This window comes from Equus przewalskii, chromosome 6 (assembly GCF_037783145.1).
Source record: "Equus przewalskii isolate Varuska chromosome 6, EquPr2, whole genome shotgun sequence".
Lineage (NCBI taxonomy): Eukaryota > Metazoa > Chordata > Mammalia > Perissodactyla > Equidae > Equus > Equus przewalskii.
The window spans coordinates 53255810-53273336 of NC_091836.1; the positions used below are offsets into that span (position 1 = coordinate 53255810).

At 43.8% G+C, this 17527-nt stretch overlaps 2 protein-coding genes across 3 annotated transcripts in view; both read right to left on the reverse strand.

Moving 5' to 3' along the window:
• HNRNPM (heterogeneous nuclear ribonucleoprotein M) overlaps positions 1-17527 on the reverse strand; it is a 359069-nt gene that overhangs the window by 174095 nt on the left and 167447 nt on the right. The window lies entirely within an intron of this gene.
• Positions 1303-17527, reverse strand: part of PANX1 (pannexin 1) — a 46786-nt gene continuing 30561 nt past the window's right edge. For both annotated transcript variants that reach the window (XM_070623818.1, XM_008538828.2), the window contains exons 3-5: positions 8918-9141; positions 7173-7831; positions 1303-6361 (exon numbers count right to left, since the gene is read on the reverse strand). In XM_070623818.1, coding sequence (XP_070479919.1) covers positions 6279-6361; positions 7173-7831; positions 8918-9141 — 966 coding nt within the window. In that variant the 3' untranslated portion in view covers positions 1303-6278. The remainder of the gene's footprint in view (positions 6362-7172; positions 7832-8917; positions 9142-17527) is intronic.

Sequence of the window (17527 nt, forward strand, 5' to 3'; positions counted from 1 at the left end):
TTAAAATGGTGGGGGGTGGGGGGGCTGGGGAGCGGTAGGGAGAGTTGGCATAATCAGATTTGCATTTTAAAAAGTCCATTGACAGGAATGTGGAAGATGGGTTAGACATGGCAGGACTATTAGAGAAATTCGGGAAAGAAGTGACAAGAGCCTGAAAGATAGCACTGGGATTGGAGAGAGGCCTGAGAAGGATATTCAAGAGGTTAAACTATAGGCCCAGAGACAGGGCAGGATTTAGGATAACTTCTCTGGCAGACAGACCCTAAGGTGGCCCCGTGATTCCCCTGACTTTCATGCCCTGTGTAATCTTCTCCCCATGAGTGTGGGCAAGACTTACGACTTGCTTCTAAGCAACAGAATGTGGCAAAGGTGAAGGGATTTCACAGATGTTAACTAAGCTCCCAAAGCAGCTGATTTTGAGTCAATCAAAAGGGACAGCATCCTGAGTGGCCTGACTTACTTAATAAGGGAAAAACTCTTAAAAGTGGGACTGGGCCCACCCAGAGACGAGAGAGAATCCTTACGGGTTTGACGATGTAAGCAGCCGTGTTAGAGAGACTCATGTGACAATGAACTGTGGGTGGCCTCCAGCCAACAGTCAGTAACAAGCAGACAATCACAAGGAAATGAATTCTGCCAACAACCTGAGGGAAGCTTGGAAGTGGCTCCTTCCCCAGTTGAGCCTGCAGATGAGAACACAGCCTGTCCATGTCCAGACTCTGACCCAGAAAACTGGAAGATAATAAATACGTGTTGCTTTAAGCTGCTCAAGTTGTGGTAATTGCTATGGAACAAGAGAAAACTAATACAACTTTGAAGGTTCCTGGGGGTGTCACCGTAGGAAACAGTTGGGGAGAAGGAAGAGGTGATGATAGTTGCAGCTAGCATTTATGGATTACTTACTATATGCCAGGCACTGTGCCCAGATTTCAAATGGCTCCGATCTATTACCCACAACAGTAAATTGTGTTAATTGACCATTGTACAAGGGCGTTCCCCTCTTGAGAGAAGTGGGCAGGCCAATCCACGTTTAGCAGCATTTAGTCTCTACTCCTTCCTCTCCAAGCCCAGGCAAACAATCCTCAATCAGGAAGCATGTGATTTCTGCTTTAGAAATTCCAGAGTCTGTGGGCCCTTAATCAAAGACTTTCTTCCTTTACTTACTGCCAGCTGGATTTTAGTGGGAGCCATGAAGCCTACGGAATTTATGTATCCAGCAGAGAGGAATGAGCCTCAAGACATTTCAGGACTCATCTTCTGTTATACCTTCCTTGAAGAGAAGGCAAGAAATATTAAGACACATTTTCCATTACTCAGAGTTGTTTTATTTAGGTGGAGACAACAGTGCAGAATTAAAACAGTGTTTCACTTTTTTCTATAGACACAGCAGCCTTGATTTTCAGCCTTTCATCCCTCCTTAAAGAGGAGTCAGTCTGATCAGAATACAGAACTTGGACAAGTGACTCATGTGGAGATATGAAACATAATAGTGATAACCACCAAAACGTGGAGTTTTCAAGATTCTTGTGCTTTTTAAAAAAGGATCATTTTCTAACCCCATGATATGATCTCATCCTTCAATCTTTGTGGACTAGAAACCAATCGGTCTCACCAAATGACACAGCAAAAAGAACAGACATATTTTTCTTTAAAAGTTCTTAAGAAATTTAGTCATTAAAAAGAATTCAAATTATGCCTCAAGCACCACTTTACAGAATATGTTAAATTGTAATTACGGTGCTTTTAAAAAGCCAACTTATTAAAGAGGAGCTGATGGCTTCAGTTTTTGTAGGGAACACTTGTGTCAAATTCTACAAGGGTTTTTCCTCCTCTGATGGGCAAGGGGAAAGCACTCAAGACATGAGAAACTTTTATAACTTTGAGGAACTTGAAGAACAATTACTGATCAAATCTCATGCTTTAACTGACAAAGTATTTTTACAGCTAAAAAGAAAACCCAGAAACACAATACATCTCATTTAAAGCAGGCAGGACAAACCAATCATGAATTAACATCTATTATATTTCACAAATGACACAATATCATCTTGGCCAACTTTTTTAACGGTTTCACTTTACTTGTCAAAAATAGGGTCAAAATGCCAATGATGGCCCAGAAGGAGCCATTTCATCTCAATGCCCTCAAATGAAACCTCAATTACTGGTAATTGCACACTTCAATCAATGTCCCTTTTCAAGAGGTTATTCTGGGAAATTATGGAGACCAGGACCTTTAAAACTGGCCCCATGGTGTAGTGGTTAAGTTTGGCGTACTACGCTTTGGTGTCCTGGATTTGCGGGTTCAGATCCTGAGCATGGACCTAGACTACTGGTCAGCCATGCTGTAGCGGCAACCCACATACAAAATCGAGGAAGAGTGACACAGATGTTAGCTCAGGGCCGATCTTCGTCAAGCAAAAAAACAGGAAAATTGGCAACAGATGTTAGCTCAGGCCGACTGTTCCTCAGCAAAAAAACCACAAAACTTCAATTTTCCTAATCATTGCAGGCAACACTGAACTTGTATTGAACTTGAAAAGTGCTCACAACTTACTCCACAATAAAAAGCTAAGAACTGGCACTACTTATATGAGCAAACCTATTCATTTACAGAAATATTCCTCCCCCTACGAAAAGGCTAAATGAGTTCCCCTGCCCTTGCCTTTTAAAATCAAATCACAATTGCCAACAAACTAGGACGTATCACAGCAGGGTGTTCATTCATTCCACAAACCTTTACAGAATGCCTATGACACACCAGTCACTGTTTTAGGAGCTTGTGATACAGCAGTGGATAAAAACTCCCACCCTCATAGATCTTCAATTTACCCTGAACTGACAAAAAGCAAAATTAACTAAACACAAATGCATTTATTTAAAAAGTTGTGCAACAGTCCGCCTCCAAGAGCTGAACTAATTCTCACAGGAACGAGGCCCACCATGCCCTGCTGCCACGCCTTGGCTCATTCTTGGACAGCAGAGAATCCTCAGTGAGCAGGTAATTTCACAAACAAACCATGATCATGCAATAAGACCCACCATATAGGCGGAAGTTTCTAGCATTCTCACAGTACAACTACAAAGTAGGACAAAACATTTACCCAGTGTTATGTGCAGCCTCCCCACGTTCCAGTGAGACTGAACACAGACAATGATTTGGATCTGGAATAAGATAATACCTGGTGGCCAGGGAGCAAACAGAGGTCAGTGCCAGCTGCCCGATCAGTCCAGGCAACTGCCACCCACTCAGTCTCCTGACTCTTTAGTCTGACTCTAGAAAATGCAGTCAGTTACTCCAAAGGTACCGTTCACTCAAAAGGTGCAAATACGACTTCACTACATAAACATCAGCAGCTGAGACCTACTGTTGGAAGCAGCAGCTTCCACAAGGATAATGGGAGCGTCCATTCTCCGCTGTGTGGCTTGGTCTTCAGCCATTAGAGCAGAGCTTCTCGACGTTGGGTGCGAGGACTATGGTGACCCCGGAAGGTGTATTTAGTGTTGTGCATCTATCTGAGGAGAGGATTCATAGCTTTTAAACTCTTTGCAAGAGGGTTTATCACCTCCCAAAAGTTTAGGAACCTCTATATTGGAGGGTCTCTGCCTGTCCCTTGGGAAAATTAAACATGCAGCGGGACACTGCTTTCAGAACGACCAGTCCCAGCTGCAACACTAGTGTTGTGCCTCTGGTTTAGAGGCCTCGTGATGATTTACCAGAAGACATGAGCTGGAAACAAAGTTAGTAACCCTGGTGTGGACATTTAGGATCTGTCTGTCCCCTTTTATAAAGCAATGAAGGACTCCTCAGCCTCAAGAAACTGGCTCCTCTAAAGTAGTCCCCTAGGCCAGCAACTCACCATGGATGGATGAATTAACTCTCCTAAGAACACTTTTTCCCAAGCCGAAATGTATGACCACACATTCATATCAGCCTTTGAGCGCCACAACGGTTGTTCATGGGCAAGTCCATGTCCCCCATAAGCCTGTCCTCCCCACTTTCAGCAAGGTAAGGTACAAAAGACGAGTAGAGCTCTTACTGTTGAAAATCACTGTCGGTTATTGTTTTGTCCAAGCTTCAGCCTGGGGGATTTGTGGCTAAAGAATCTCTAGGAAAAACTGTAACTAGATCTCAAAACCATCAGCTACAGAAACTACAGGAGAGAGAAAAACAATATGGTGTCTCCAAGAACACAGAGCATTTGCTGGGAATTTTCTGGAAGGGCTTTTCTTGTGGCTACTCTTCCTCTTGGTATCTGTCTGTCTTCAATGCCTTTTACTAGACTCTGAACTCCTCAAAGATGGGGCCCTGCCTTATTCATATCTGCAGAGACAGTGACTACTGGCATGATATACAAGACGTCACAGACTCTATTGGACCCTACTGGAGCTCAGAGAGTAGGAACGGGGAAATAAAAGAGAGGCCAAGGACTCCAATTATACTAATTCTGATAAAAGGACTACAAGTGACAGGGCTTAGAGTTCCTGGTCTCCTAAAATAATGTATCCCCTTTTACCACTTCCAAATACAAATTAGGGGCAGTCTATAGAGAAGATGAGGCCTTTTAGGGGGGGAAAAAGCATATCATAGAAAAATAGATTCCTGAAATCTTTTCAGACTATAAAAAGAAACCAGTGTAGAGAAATGTGATGGAACATTTCAGATACAGTGATATAAAAATGTAGCAAAATCGATTATTTAGGCTACTACCATTTCTAAGTCACACTATAATCCAACAGTAATAAATATCATGTAATAATAATGTAAAGCACTGATTGCATCCTTGATATTTATCATTAGCTTTCCATCTCAGAAACCATTACAGAAGCACAAATAAAATCTGCTTTTGTGAATATTCTAAAAGGCAGAAAGAGCAGCTTACATAACTTTCGTTCTTCACAAAATAGTAAATAGATTAGGCAAACGACTAATTTAAGGGCAAATGTAAACTTTGAGGTTTCTGAAGATTACGCACTTTAGCAATGTGTTAACTTTCTAAGAGCAAAAACAAGGAGGTCGACAGATGTAATTTTAAAGAATTTTATATAAAATGTATAAACATAGTTAGGATCTATTTACATGGTCAGAATTGTGGAAAGTTTTTTTTATATATTCTGAATCGGCCTTAAATGTTTAAGAAATAATGCTTGGGTGTTACATTATATACCCATTTGTAACATTTATTCTATAATTCTCCATCATTGTTAGAATGTTCTTCCTAAATGGCCTCAATTCTGACATCATACGATTTTAAATTAAAAAGGATTTCTTAAATATGTGCTTAAATATAAATAAAAGAAACTGCTAAGTTGTTCTGGTTCCAAGCAGACTATATTGCAGGTGTCATTTACACGTTCTGATCGTAATAGGCAAAATGTCCCTCACTTTAAGCATTGTGTGTGCTGTTAATTTATTTAAGTAACATCCTGTTTCAAATGCTTTTGATAAGAGGATTTGAATTCCCTGCAGAAAACCCCTTGGAAAGTGATTGAATTAATTTGTTCAACGAGTTCAGATTTTCCTAGTGGGCTCTTCTAGAAGAGTTCCTTCCTATACAGAAGTCACACTTAAACAGCCTTTAGAGCATCTCGTTAACTAAGTTTTCAGTCAGAGCAGTGTCTGGGCCACTGCCCTTCGCAGCAGAATGCAAGCAGCAGTGGTTAGAGGATTTCCATTAGCCAAGGCCGACCAGCAGCAGCGCAGAGAGAGCCTGTGGGCAAGACCCGCGGCACCAGCATTACTCCCATTTAGGACACTGCCAAGGACATGTCCACCTGTGGGTCCACAGGTAGCCTGTCAATGTTTTTATTGTCCAACAGTAGTTAAGGGTACATAGGAGATTCATATTAAATTATATCCTGACATGTTTATTACTATTTCATAAAACAAAACAAAACAAAACCTCCTGAAGTCCTCGCTTTCCAGTAGGTCCGAGTCTTGTCGCACCATCTGTTCAGAAAGGCATTTCTCTGAGGCACTAAAAGTGCTCCTACTCTTACTTTTGAGTAGTTTTTCCACTTTTCATTTGATGAGGACAAGGACTTACACATAGATTCTTGCTCCGGTTTATGTATCTCCACGTTGCTTCTCTAGAAAGTTCATGAAAGATTCTTCCCCAACATTTTGTTGACCATTATTTGCATTAGGGACTCAGGAAGACGTGCTCAGTATCTCTACGAAGAACCATTGACTGCAAACCAGCTGGGAGCCTGACAGAGGTGCTTCAGCCAAAATGAATCCCACGTCACAGAAGTCACAGATCTGAAGTTCAAGGAAAACATCAGCAGCAGGAAGAATCCAGAAGTCTCTGTCGAGGATTCTTCTCTCCATTATTTACTTTAGTCTCACTGTGTACATTCAAATCTGTCAAAATGGAAAACAAATATTTATGACAGAGGTCACACAGGAGGAACCACGGGCACTAATTAACTTCTCTTCTGCTATCAATCTACCTCATGTTCTTTGCCTTACTAGGTTTTGCTTCTTAGCCAAATCTCACAGCACAGTGAAGTTAGGCCAGGGCAACAATTACATCAATAAACTTTCAGTCCCTTTTGAACCAGACCGAGAATGAAAGACAAGAGGGTACAGGGAGATAAGCCAGTAAAACAAGACAAAAATAAGCGAGAATGACAGCAACAAGGAATTCTTTTTTTTTTTTTTTTTTTTGAGGAAGATTAGCCCTCAGCTAACTGCTGCCAATCCTCCTCTTTTTGCTGAGGAAGACTGGCCCTGAGCTAACATCCATACCCATCTTCCTCTACCTTATATATGGGACGCAGAACACAGCATGGCGTGCCAAGCAGTGCCATGTCTGTACCCGGGATCCAAACCAGTGAACCCTGGGCTGCCGAGAAGTGGAACATGCACACTTAACCGCTGCACCACCGGGCCGGCCCCAGCAACAAGGAATTCTTGAGCAAGGGGCAAAGTATGAGACAGAGAGAGAGAAACTTCAAATATGAAAAGGAAGAGAGAACAGTCTAGAGAAAGCACAGATCTTTCCTTCTTTGGAGATTTGGGGCAGCACCAATTCTTTCCTGCTCTGTCAGTACTGAAAGACCCTAATGGGAAAATGGATTAACAATAGTGGGTGGAGTTAAGACTGTCAATCATTCATAAAAGGCAGCTGCAAAGGCGCTTCCTCAGCCTCGGCCCTGACAGGCCACCCTACCTTTGAGCTCTGCCATCTGGTTCCCCAGCTCCTTTCCCATCATCTGCACAGCCCTGGGAATTTTGCCATCGACAACATCCATCTTGATCGTGCCGAGGTTGGTCAGGAGCAGCATGGGGTCGATGCCCTGACCACTGCTTTTAATATTCTCCAGTACCTTCAGACACTTGTATGACTTGAGTTCACTTATATTCTCCTCCAAGAAAAGATTGTAGAGGCTCATGTCGTTGTACCTTTCAGACTTGAAATGCAGAACTCCGAAAGTGGGCAGGATTTCGTACACTTTGAGAACATCTGTCTTCTGTCGGAATGGAACAAACAGCGTGTAGACAACGACGGGAGCCAGCAGAACGTAAACCACAAGGTTGATGAAACTGAGCAACTGGAAGATGCCGACTGCAACAAGTTTGCACTGAAACCGATCAGGGACAGTGCTGTCATTTCTCAGGATCCCAGATTTGATGCTGCAGACAAACTCATCCGAGAGGGAGGAGAGGCTAAAGTAATAGCCCAGGTAGACACAGGCTAACAGTATAATACTGAGGGTTAGCACCCGGCAGCTGAGGTACCTGACGATTAAATCTTTAGAGTTTTTCTTTGTCTTCAAGTACTGCTCCACAATTGGGTACTTGAAGTGGCTTTCAGATATCTCCCACAAACTAAAAAAAATGAACAAAAATGTAAACCCTTACCAAGGCCATCAAAGATGTACCCACATTCAGCCACACCCCACTAAAACCCTCAAATGCCTTCTCTCCTGTACTTCTCTACCTGTAACTTCAGTAGAATACCAGGGAATAAAATCAGGTTTTAAAAAAAAGGAAGAAGGAAAAGCAATAATAAAACACTTTTCCCCTTAATATTTTAAAGGTCTAGTTAGTTAAATGAGTTATATTTGTAAATTCTTAGAACACCTGGCACCTAGTAAATGTTAAATGTTTGTTAAATAAATTTGATATTTCTTATTCTGCTTTTTTTTAAACTACCATTTTGCACTCATGTGTGCAGAATAAGGAAAAGAATTTTCCAGCCCAACTGGAACACATATGCCTCCTATGGGTGAGGGGCGGGAGGCGACAGCTGAGTGTGTGTGGGCTCAGACTGCGGGGCCTGACAGACCTGGTCCAGGTCCCAGCTCTCCCACTAACAGCTAGAGGACAGTGCTTCCAACTGGAAAACTAATAATAAATGCATTTAGTTAAAACGATGCTCTGAGGGTGAAATGAGATAATGTACTTAGAGAACTCAACACGGTGTCTGGAATATATTAAGTATTTTAAAAATGAGAGCTATTAATATTCTTGTTACTACTGTTGATAATAAGAACCAGAGGAAGAATGTCAAAGAGGCAACACACTGCCTATTTGTTCCCTACTTCTCTCGCACGGGTCTCTGAGCTCAGCAGCCTCATCATCCACTGCGCTTCTCCATTAAGGAGTAGGTCAAAGCAAGCAGGCCACACCTAGTTCCGTAACCTGCCACCCCTACTAGAACTGCATGTGAGAAGATGTGACAGTGATGTTTCACTCAACAAGGGAAGGACTCAACATGAGGACAGGTGTTGGGACAGACAGGTAGGGGAGAGATTTGGGAGAGCAGCCCTTCCTGTCTCCCAGAGAGCGTCAGTAGGTGAGTGATGGCCCCCCATCTACCAGCTATGGGAGCCCTGAGCTCAAACAGGCAGGAGAAGGGCAGAGAACTCGTACCCCAAAACCTGGCAAGATAGCTGCTGGGGGGTAAGTTACCTTTGCCCTGCGTTCTCATTAACACCTGGAACTGGGCTGGCACCGTCTGTCACATCGAGGTCGTGCATGCTCTTTGCGGCTTTAATGGCGCGGTTGTAAACCTTGTCAAGTTCTTCCATGATAAACTTCAAATCTGAGCAAAGATGAGGAGCAGCTGTGAAACGCCAGAACAGGGAGGGCAGGTACAGGAGGATCGCCACCAGCAACAGGATGTAGGGGAAAAACTGGAAAACAAGGGAGCAAACCATGGGATCAACGGTCCCCCATCGAAGTAACCTAACTGTGCGAAGTGCTGCTCTCGCTTTTCTCATCTTGAGACAAATGTGAGTGCCCACGTCACTCATGGAAACCAGGCTCATTACCTAATAACCAGATAATGCTTGATATCGGTGACTATTTTTTTCCCCTCCTTCAATAGACTTTAAATTGAAGTAAATGGCAACTACACGGTGACACATGGTGTCTCCTCTCTAATCACAGAATGAAATGAAAAAATAAAATGACTCTCATGTCCTTTAGAGTAATTCCTCAACAAAATCCCAATTAAGGAACAGGTAAATGTCACAGTGGCCTCTGCTGGGCTCTTTCTTTTTAATTGCTGTGGTTTTAGAAGGTCACTAACGCAGAGCTGTTTGTTTGTTTTTTTTCTTTCTGGAATATGGGAGAATGTCACAGAAATGCATAACTTCACTCAAAACAAATTTAAAAAATTGTGGCTTTGGTGATCCAGTAATGACTCTATCAAACAGCTGAAATAAGCAGTTAAAATTCACAGAATTCGGAAGGGCCTTCTGTGCTGGGACAGACCTGAGGACCGCCCAAGACCCTCATTTTACAATTGGATCATCTCAAGTCTGGAGAAGCCAACCACAAAGGGGCAACGGTTAGGAGGAGGGCATCAGGATGTGGATGGATATGCAAAACAAGTGAGAGGGGATTCAGAGGTCAGAGCGAAAGCACTCTGTAGCCAGATCTGTGGGGCAGTCAGGAAGGCTCAGCCTCAGGAGATGGAGGAAGACCATGACCCGCGGGCAGTGCAGATACAAATTTCAGCTCAGCTCAGTTGCCTGTGGACCTAACGGGCACATTATCATTAGTCCTCACAATGAGCCCGGCAAGGCCTTTACTGATGGCTCCATTTTGCAAAGGGGAAGAGGAAGCCAGAGCAGCTTCTGGCCACAGAGCACAAAGCTAGTAAGTGACAGAGACAGAAGATGAAGCCTGACCTCTCTGCCCCAGAGCCATGACTTTTCTACCTTAATATACTGCAAATTATTTTACTTCTCTGGAAAACTTCTCCCTACCTTTGGACTGCTCTCGCTCTCAGAGTTGTAACAGGAAGAGGCCTCAGTGGCCTTGAGTTGACACAAAACCCCCACCCCTAACATCTCTGGGAGCAGGCAGTAGACCCAATGCCATGACTTCACTGTAAATTAAGATGCACAGAAAGTTTCAAAGAGAGTATAGAGCATTCTCAAATAACCCTCGTCCAGTTTTCCCCACTGTTAACACCTTACGTTTCCGTGGTACATCACTGGTACATTACTAGCAACTAAGTTCCACACTTTGATTTGGATTTCTCCATTATTTCTCCAGTATTGTCTTCTTTCTCTTGGGAGATCCAATCCTGAGTGCCCAGTGCATATAGCTGTCATGCCTTCCTAGTCTCCTTTGTTCTGTGACAGTTCCCTCAGCCTTTCCTCATTTTTCATAAAGAAGAGTATTTTTAAATTCATAAAATAATACATATAGGTTCACAGAGGAAATGAATTATATTAATATAGTTATCAAAATATTAAAAAACAAATTTGCATGTGATTATTAACACATTGAAAGGGCTCTAACAGAAGGTCAAATACCTTCAGTAACTTTGCAGTGGTGAAGAATAAACAGTATTCTGTTACCTGTGATTTCTGTGGGTGAGAAAGTCACTACATATATTTATATACTTATTTTTTATGTTAAATTTTAGTTAGAAGTGCCTAAAAATAAAGTTGTCATGTGTTTTCCCACCCTGGCTCACAGACTCCTTGATGCTACCATGGACCCCACGTTAGAAACCTCTGCTCCAGAACAAAGAGACAAATAGCACAGAGAGCTCTGAAACTTTGCAAAGCTGTCTGATCAATACGGCTGCAACGCTTCAGGGTCCTGACATGGGCTGGAGTTTCTCAAAATTATTAACCCAATTTGCAAAGGGCTGTTACACAATGACACACACAACAGGCTGTGATGAGCTGAATTTTGGCAGCATAATTCAAAGCTGGCTGCAGTGAGAAGCACTGTCCCTTCAACCCTTGTCCACTCTGAAGGGTACCCATTAGTAGAAAAATGTAACTGCATAACATAGAGTTTGCGCTGCTTCCATAACCAAGAGAGACAGGCATTTTCTTTCGGAACCACGGAGAGAACACTATTGCTAACTTGGGGTTGTGACATATTTTTTAAAAGTCACTTTTGTTCCAAAGCTATCTAAATAACAGCATTTTACTTCAAACTTTTCTTCTGAATGAAACAGTGACTATTTACAGTCTGTGGCAATTTTTCTAACATGCCTATGTGGTGCACTAATTAGTACCAACGAAAGTTCAGCACAGCTCACTGTAATTAGAAAAACGAATGTTTACAGGTATTACATATTGGCCCTAGGCTTTCTCCTAAAATACCCTGTACCTTGATCACCTCTTTAGGAATGTAGTTGAATGCCCTGTTTCTTGGTTTTCTCCACAATTCAACCTTTTTTTTCTTTTCCATCAAAAATAAAAAGGCGACTTTCAGTGAATCTGTAACAAGCTTGTATTAAAATCAATTCAACTGAAATAGGAATCCGAAAAAGCATTCAATTATCCTCTTTAAAATCCTTTTGTCTAAATAAGGAAGCCAGGAAAACTGCAGGGCCTCGGGAGTGCATCTGCTGGACAGGAACGACTCTGCTCAGAAGCCCCATCTCCTCCAAACTGTCCGAGACCAAAGCTGTGACTGCGCTGCTCTCTAGGACGTCCATGTTTGCACTGAGCTCTCCCCACGAGAGCGAAGCTTCTCAAAGCAACATGGAATGAAGGAGTTGGCACAATTTTCAGTCTATTTGCTTTAAAAATCTGTGTTGTTTCTGGAAGGGGTTGTAGTTAAAACAAGAGACCCTCCAGGTGGAAGGAAGCTTGCAGGGGATTGGTACAAGCTCCTTCCACATTCAAATTCCCTCTACCTCATCTACGGCAAAGAAACGTCCAGTGAGGCCTGAACAACTCGTCCCCTGGAATGCATGTGATCATGTCTTATGGGATTAAATGCAGATGGGTAAATTCATTCCAAAACATCTCCTGGGCACCTGCTAGGTGCCAGGCGGTGGGCTGGAAGCACGGTCCTCACAGATGAAGTGCACAGAGGCTGCCCCCAGGACCACACTGGCCGGGTGGGAACACAAGCTAATAATTAAATAATCAAAACATAAAAGTGATGGCCACAAAATATGTAGGTTCTAAGTACTGAGGGAACAGACATGTCCGTGGGAAGGTCAGGGAAGGCTCTGTAAAAGAGGTAACATCTCAGCTATGTCTTAAAGCACAGGGAGGCAAAAAAATAACATAAAATAAAGCACTATGGTAAGACTCAGCTCCAAATTCACCATCTCTGTGGACCTCCAGATATCCTCTTTCCTTTGCTGGAATCCTTTCTCCTTGTTTGCCTGGTGAGTTCTTCCCCAACCAGGGGAGCAAAGGCAGTGAGCAAGACCACAGGTGAGGAAGGAGGAAGAGCTGAGGCTGGAAGGGTGTACTAGGTTGAATGGTGTCCCGCGCACCTGGAACCTCAGAACATGACACTGTTGGGAAATAGAGTTTCTGCAGATGTAATTAGTTGAAATGAGGTCATACTAACTTAGGGTGGGCCCTAATCCAGTGACTAGTATCCCTGTAAGAAGGCCATATGATGACACAGAGACACACAGGGGAGAGGCCATGTGGAGATGGAGGCAGAGATTGGAGTGATGCATCCATGAGCCAAGGAACACCAAGGATCGCCAGCAACTGCCAGAAACTATAAGAGAGGCAAGCAGCAGATTCTCCCTCTGAGCCCTCAGGAGAGAGCCAACTCTGCTGACACCTTGATTTCTAACTTCTGGCCTCCAGAACTATGAGAGAACAAATTTGTGCTGTTTCAAGCTACTGAGTTTGTGGTAATCTGTTCTAGTAGTCCTAGGAAACTCACAGAAAGGGTACGCAGGGACCAAATTACGAAGCTTTCGGCTTCTACATTATTCATAATAGGAAGCTCCTAGAGGAGGGCATGATCAAAATTCACCTAAGAAAGATTACAGCAGCCGTGGAGAAGGGAACGCACTGGAGAGGAGAGAGACAAGGCAGGAGGTTGCTGAGCAAAGAGGTGGGAAGTGACGAGCACTGAACTAAGTCAGCGATGGGGAGAGGGAAGCCAGATTGGAAAGCTGCGTAGAGAGGGAAACAGACTTGGAAGTGACAGAAGGAAAAGGGGAAGAACTGAGGCTAATTCTAGGTTTCCAGTTTACGCAAGGGTGTGGATTGCGGTACCATTAGTTGAAATAAAGAAACAAGGAGGAACAGAGTCAGAGCAGAGGAGAGTGAGGTGGGAGGCAGACGTAAGAAGATGAGAAATTTTGAACATGATATACCTGTAGTCATCTACCTGGTAGAGACATGTAGTAGGTAACTGAAAATGAAGGAAGAAAATCTAGCCAGCTTTCCATTTCAGGATCATGTAACATATAGATGGTTGAAGCCAAGAGCACGGTTGAGATTATCCAAGGAGAATGTGTAGAAGAAAACAAGAGGAACAGGGAGGGACACGAGACCCTACCACTTAAAGGACAGGCAGAAAGAGAATTTTGGAAGAGATGGGAAGGAATGGTCAGAAGGTAGGAAGCATGTAAGCCAAGAACAAATTCCAGTGGGGGAAGTCACACATAAAGATGCATGAAAGATGTTTGTTCTTGGCTGCATGTTGTTCAGACAGTAACCCACTTAAAGATAATCCCAAATATGGAAGTCCAAAGAGTGAAAGGCCACGAAGCAAGGTTAATGCACTCCACGAGCAGCTTCCAGAGGCCAGAGAAGAAAGATGGTAGCCCATTCTATCCTGCACTCGAGGGAACACACCTCAGGTAGCAGGCTTCATGATTCATGACATTCTGGGAGGGATCTAATATGAGGAAAGAAGATGGTAAGCAAAGCATTTGTGCGTAGAAGAAGAAAAAGACTCCTGTCCAGAATTAGAACCAAGTTACAAGGAAGCAAGGAAAAACTTTCCTAAAGATCTGCACAAAAAGGGAATGTCCCATGAGGCAGGGAGTTCCCTTCCAATGGATCCTCTGGAAGGGCTTTAGAACTCTAGATCAGGGGTGAGCAAACGTTTTCCTGCAAACAGCAAGACAGAAAATGTCTATGAGCCGTATGAGCTCTGTTGCAACTATTTAACTCTGTCATAGAGTGAAAACGGACACAGGTAATGTGTAAATGAATGGGCAAGGTTGTATTCCGATAAAACTATTTGCAGAAACAGGCAATGGGCTGGATTTGGCTGGAGTGTGTATGTCATAGTTTGTCAACCCCTGCTCTGGATTCTTGCTTCTCAAGGAGTGGTCCACAGACCAGCAACTTCAGCATCACCCAGGAGCTTGTTAGAAATGCAGAATGCAGGCCCCCATCAGACCTACTCAATCTGAGTCTACATTTCAACAAGATCCCCAGGTGATTTGTATGCACATAGAATGTGGGGAAACTGATCTAGAGGAATGCTGCCCACATGGAACCCAAGTTGGGCCAGCAGCATCAGGATATCCTGGGAAACTGATAAAAACCATATTCCTGGGAGCTGGCCCCATGGCATGGTGGTTGAGTTCCCACACGCTGTTTTGGCAGCCCGGGGTTCGCAGGTTTGGATCCAGGGCACGGGCACAGCACCACTCCTCAAGCCGCGCTGTGGCGACATCCCACATAAAATAGAGGAAGATTGGCACAGATGTTAGCTCAGTGACAATATTCCTCAAACAAAAAGAGGAAGATTAGCAACAGATGTTAGCTCAGGGCCACTCTTCCTCAAACACACAAAAAACACACAAACAAACCCCAAAACTCCCATATTCCTGGCGTTAACTCCACAGGTTTCAACCTAGTGGTCTGGATAGGGCTCAGGATCCTGTATTTTCACAAGCCACCCCGTAGGTAATGCTAAGGTTTGCAAACATCTGGTTTGAGAGCCTCAGAGGTCCCCCTCTGGCTAAGTTTCTGTAATCCACTTAGGAGAAATAAAGATTTGTTTACTCTGCTAATTTTATTTTCTTGTTCTTGCTGTTCTTATTTTGTTTTGCAATCAAAATTCTGCTTCTCTGTTTCAGAAAGAAATCTTGCCAAACAGTTATGAACTTGAACAAAGAGAACAGAACACTCAAAAGAAGCCCAGTTATCAAACAGTCTTAGAGCACCACCTGTCGGTCCCCTTGACTGCACCACCTTTCCACCAAAGACTCTTCCTTAGAGGTACTAGAAACCACCAGAAACAAATGGAGAGGGAAAGAAACAGAGAAGAGGCAAGGAGAAATGAAAGGAGTAGGTGGGGAGAAATTGCAGCATTAATTATACCAATGCCATCAACTCTACACTGCCACACACTTAAACATGACACTGAGTAATTCCTCTGGGGGGAATTTGGGTCTCCTGGTTTTAAATCTGGCATCACAACTGACTTGAGGAGTGTTCACTAAACCTGTGCCTATAATCCACTGAGCACCACTCAGAGCGCTCCTAGAGAGCTGAGTCTGGCTCTAAACACGATGTACCAGCCACATTCTGCCCTTCCCTCCCACCTATGAGCACCCACTATGGACTATGTGTTGTCCCAGGGGTACGCTGATGAACGAGACATGGGCATGGTCTCTGCCAGCATGGAACTTACTTACAATCTTAGAAAGGAAGAATCAATTAAGTAGAATTAACGCAAGTAATTACCATATCCCAGGGTGACTCCAGGAAAAGCACAAGCTGCTCTGGGAATGTACAACCAAGCAACACAGACCAGGGTGGGGTGCAGCTGATGTCCTACTTGGGTAGCATTCCCCTTTTTACAATCTGACTGTCTTTAGGCAGAGTGTGTGCTCTGCCGTCCACACAGGGGCCCTATGGGCTTATTCCTGGAGGCTTCATGTTGACCCACCTGGCCCTTGAAGCAATGTGACCTGGCAACAACTCTCAATCTAGAAATGAAGGGGAAGCTTCTAGGTGGAAATGACATTTAAGCTGAGACCAGAATAATACCTTAGGAGTTAGCCAGCCTGGTGGGGTGGGGGGAGGGTATGTGTCAGGGGAAGGCTCTTCAAAGGAGAGTGTGTGAAACAGCCAAGAAATATGAGACCTGTGGGAAGTTAGGGTCCCCGGGTCTGTTTCTAGTTCTGATTTTTCCCTTGATTTTCTTGTATGCCTGTTATTTTTGATTGAGTGCTGAACATTACATGTGAAAAACTGAAGCAAGAATTTGAGATTCTGGGGGCCTGGCCCTGTGGCTTAGTGGTTGAGTTCAGCATGCTCCACTTTAGCGGCCCAGGTTCAGTTCCTGGGTGCAGACCTACACTGCTTGTTAGTGGCCATGCTGCTGTGGCCCACATACAAAACAGAGGAAGACTGGCACAGATGTTAGCTCAGGGTGAATCTTCCTAAGCAAAAAGAGGAAGATTGACAACAGATGTTAGCTCAGGGTCAATCTTCTTCAGCAAAACAAAACAAAAAACAGAATCTGAGACTCTGGAGGAAGTTACCTTCCTCCAGAGGATTTACTTTTGCTTCTGGCTGGCAGATAGGCTAGAGATTCTGACAATTCCATATCTCCTTCATTCAAACAGTATTGAAATGATTCAAACCAGGACTCTAGTCCCTGTGAGGGCTGGTTTAATTCTGGATCACCCCTTACTCTTCAGCAATGGCCTTTCAAGCTGGGGGTGTTGACCAGGGTCCTTCCAACTTGGCAGGTCCCAACTTCAATTTTTGTCTCTAGCCCTGTGAATCTGGCAAGAACTCTGCTTAGACCCTCGGCCAAACTTCCATCCAAACAAACTAGACTACCACCACCAGAAAGAGGGCGCCTTACTCTCTCACTACTGGAAACCTAAGGCCTGGCCACCCACGCTGTTCTATAAGATTTCCTCTCCTACCCTACAGGGGCCATGGGCTGGGAGCCCAGAGACCTGATTCTAGTCTTACAGCCAGCACTAGTCCTGTGACTCCTGGGCTTAACCCCTAAAGTTGCCCCTATCTTTAAATGTAAAATGCGTCTGGATCAGAATCTTCGAGTTTCTTCCTGCTCTAAAGTTCTGCAATCTCTAACATCCTTGCCAACTCTTCCATTAGACAATCCTAGATTACACATTCTTCTTCTGTAGCTCCATCAATGCCGAGCCCAGCAACTGATTATAACCTTCCATTCTCCTAAGAGCATTGTAACAAAGGGAGTGAAACTACCACAGTATGGATTCAGACTTGCAAACTAGGCTGTTCAATTTCTGGAACTGTGCCCATTCATACTAAAGATCCTTGTCATTTGTTGCCCTGGCTACTAAGTCATGCAAAGTTGCTGAGGACCCAACTAACG